Source organism: Egretta garzetta, unplaced genomic scaffold (assembly GCF_000687185.1).
Source record: "Egretta garzetta isolate BGI_Z169 unplaced genomic scaffold, ASM68718v1 scaffold105, whole genome shotgun sequence".
NCBI classification, from domain to species: Eukaryota; Metazoa; Chordata; class Aves; order Pelecaniformes; family Ardeidae; genus Egretta; species Egretta garzetta.
This window is the reverse complement of record NW_009259598.1, coordinates 2,126,137-2,129,258: the sequence shown is the minus strand read 5'-3', so window position 1 is coordinate 2,129,258 and position 3,122 is coordinate 2,126,137. Positions and strand designations below refer to the sequence as shown.

Sequence of the window (3,122 nt, the reverse complement as noted above, 5' to 3'; positions counted from 1 at the left end):
TCGCTGTCGCGGTACATCTCACCGTCGGCCACCGAGTGGCCATCGTCCCCGCCATCGCCCTCCTTGAGGCTGCGCGTGTTGACGATGACGGGCATGCTGGGGTCCATGCTGCGGGGCAGGTAGTGCTCCATCAGGGGGGGCGTCAGCTGCATGCCCACCGGCCGCTGGTATAGCACGTCCGAGGAGGCGGGGGGCATCTGGTTGCCCTGGGGCCTGCAGGACAGGGGAATGCAATCACCGGCCAGGGCATTGAGGTGCTCCTCCTGCCTCCCCCTGCCTCCTGGGGCACCCACCCTGCAGGCACCTTGGCGAGCCCCCCCGGGGGGGAGGAAGGGGCGCGTTACCCTATCAAGTAGCCCTGCCTGGCGTCCTGCCGCCGGTTCCGCATCAGCGCCTTGTACTCGCCCACGCGCAGCCGCTTCCCCTCCACGATGCAGGTGCGTTTGGGTCGGGGCTTGTACTTATAGTCGGGGTATTTCTCCAGGTGCTGCCGGCTCAGCCGGGCTTGCTCCTCGTAGTAGGGCTGCTTCTCCTGGTTCGTCATGGATTTCCACCGGGAGCCTGTGCGGAGAGGAGCCACGGGGCATGCTTACCCCCCCCTGCCTGCTGCGAGGGAACCCACGCCAGCTCCTGGCTGGGATAGCCCTTGCAAGAGTAATTAATGCTCACACCATCCCCTGCGCAAACGACACCCGGGGAGAGCGGCTGCTCCGGTGGGAGCCCCGTGCCGCAGAGGGCAGCCAGCCCTGCCGGCACACCGGGAGCAGGTCCCCAGCCCTGACCTTCCCCGGGCACCTCTTGGGCCAGGGCTTTGGATCCTCTCGAAGGTATGGTGAGCAGGTGCTGCAGCTAAAATAGGCTGTGCCGGCGTGTGACTCGCATTCCCCCACGGCTGACCTTCATTGTCATCGCCGCCAGTGCCCCCGGCAGCAGGGCAAAGCAGGGCACAGCACAAAGGCTGCTGGGCTGGGAGAGGGGCTCGGGGCCAGGCTGGCAGAGAGGAGGGATTAATCCCCTCAGCTCAGCACCTGGGAGAGACTGTAGCTGGACCAGCGTCCAGTTTGGGAAAGAGAAGGACAAGCTGGAGATGCTTGGAGATCCTCAGCATCCCTGGAGATGCTTAACAGTCAGCTAAGGACACAGCACTGAGCATCCTGATGGGACTGTGGAGTTACCTGGGCTTTGAGCAGGGCTTTGGGCTGGGGACCTCCAGAGAACCCCCCCATCCCCTAAACCCTCCTGTGAGTCCCCGTGTGCCCTTTTCCTGGGTGTCCTTCACCCACTAGCATGGCCCAGCTCCCCCAGGGAGCTCCACCTCCCACACCTGCACCACGAGCCGGGTGGCCCAGGTAAACTGAGGCACAGAGGCATGCAAGCTCCTTGCCCATGGTGCCCAGGTGTCCTCCACCAGCCCCTTCCCCATGTGCTGGGCCCCTCGCACCGACTCAGACCCACATTTCCAGGAGCAGGAGAGCACACAGGAACCCACCACCACCCCCGCCGCCTGGGTGCACACCAGCTCTGGACCAGTTGTCCCTCTGCAGGTGTCCACCCGCTAAATTTGCACCCCTCAAGCAGCGAGCAGCTCCAGGTCCCTGGGCAGAGCCGCACCAGCTCTTTAAAGCCATGGACATCTACTGTGACAGCAAGCAGCTCACCCCAAAGCGCCCGCTCCCGGACTCCCCCCGCCCCCACGGTCATGAGAAGTAAACGGAGCAGATCCTGCCCACGTGCTCCTTCCAAGGGAAAAGCTTGGTGGTTATTTTAGGGTTTTTTTCTCTTTAACGAGTGGAGCTGCTGGAACAAGTCGGTGGCAGAGCAAGGTGCGGGTGTCGGAGGTAACCCACGGCACAACTGCATTGCCTTTGGACAGGCTTGCTGGCGACCGCAGCACCCGCTTTTAATTAGGGACATGGCCATGGGGTAGGGCTGGTGTGACTGGGAGCTGCAGCAGGACCATTGCTGTCGGGGGGGGGAATGGGACGTTGGCTGGATGAGGCCCGTGCTGCTACAGGCACCTCCAAGAGTGATGCTACAGCAGGGCCAGCATCAGCCTGGTGGGCATCACCCGCACGTGGGTGGCTGAGGATGAGCGGAGCGAGCAGCTGGATGGAGCTGGTGTCCCCCCATGGGGATACAGAGGGGGTCCTGCCCCAGCCCCCCCGCCGCCCTCCCCAGCACTCACCCAGGATCTTGCTGATGCTGGAGTTGTGCATGTCTGGGAAGGCCTGCAAAATCTTCCTCCTCTCATCCTTCGCCCACACCATGAAGGCGTTCATGGGCCGCTTGATGTGGTTGTTGTTCCTGGACTCAGGGAAGTGCCGTGAGCCTGCGAGGGAAACCCCGGCCGAGATCAGGAGCCAGAAGGAGCCAGCGGGGGGTCACAGCACGGTGCTCTTGGCTGTCCTTACCGTCCATCTCACAGGTCAACAGAGCCTCGTCCAGCCGGTGGGCAGGGGTCTCCTCCATCCGCTCCTTCACTGGGGAAGAATCAATCCCAACGTGGTCCTGCAGGAGAGTGGAGAGTGAGGAACCAGCTCCAAGCCAGGGAGCCCGCCCTCAGATGGAGACCTGGCTCTGGCCGCCAAAGGAGGGGGTCGGAGAGGGGACGGTGATGCCGCGGCGGGCAGCCCTCACCTTGCGGTAGGGGTTGCTCAGTGACCCCTCCATGGCCCCACTGTGGCCGTGCAGCAGCTGCCGTGCGTCCTGGATGGCTTTGGTGATGGCGTCGCCTTCGCCCAGGAATCCTGGCAGGACATCGGCACAGACACCCCTCACCACCAGCACCCCCGACACCCTGCAGCACCCCATCCCACCCCAGCAATCACAACTGCATGCCCCAAGGGGGTGGCACAGAGCAGTGGGTGCCCACCCATCCCACCCCAGGGAGCAGAGATGTCCCCCGTGTCTGAGAGGTGGCCAGGGGAGGGCATGGGACCATCCATCAGTGAAGGCGCTTGGGAACCCACCCAGAGGCAGGTTGGATGGGCTGGTCTGCAGGTCCCTGGTGGCCCCATGACTCGGCGTGAGGGACTGGCAGCTGCTCATCTTCAAACTGGGTGAGCTGGAGGCACTGGGGAGGTCAGAACCTTTGGGTTTGGCCGTCAGGTTCAGTGGCTGCG

The 3,122-nt window shown here is 63.9% G+C and overlaps 1 protein-coding gene across 1 annotated transcript in view; it reads right to left on the bottom strand.

Moving 5' to 3' along the window:
* Positions 1-3,122, bottom strand: part of SOX13 (SRY-box transcription factor 13) — a 9,027-nt gene that overhangs the window by 3,006 nt on the left and 2,899 nt on the right. Inside the window, 6 exon segments of the mRNA XM_035893745.1 lie at positions 5-213; positions 345-561; positions 2,186-2,329; positions 2,412-2,508; positions 2,638-2,747; positions 2,970-3,122. The exon segment at positions 2,970-3,122 is cut by the window's right edge and continues 53 nt beyond it. Of these exon segments, the coding sequence (XP_035749638.1) occupies positions 5-213; positions 345-561; positions 2,186-2,329; positions 2,412-2,508; positions 2,638-2,747; positions 2,970-3,122 (930 nt within the window).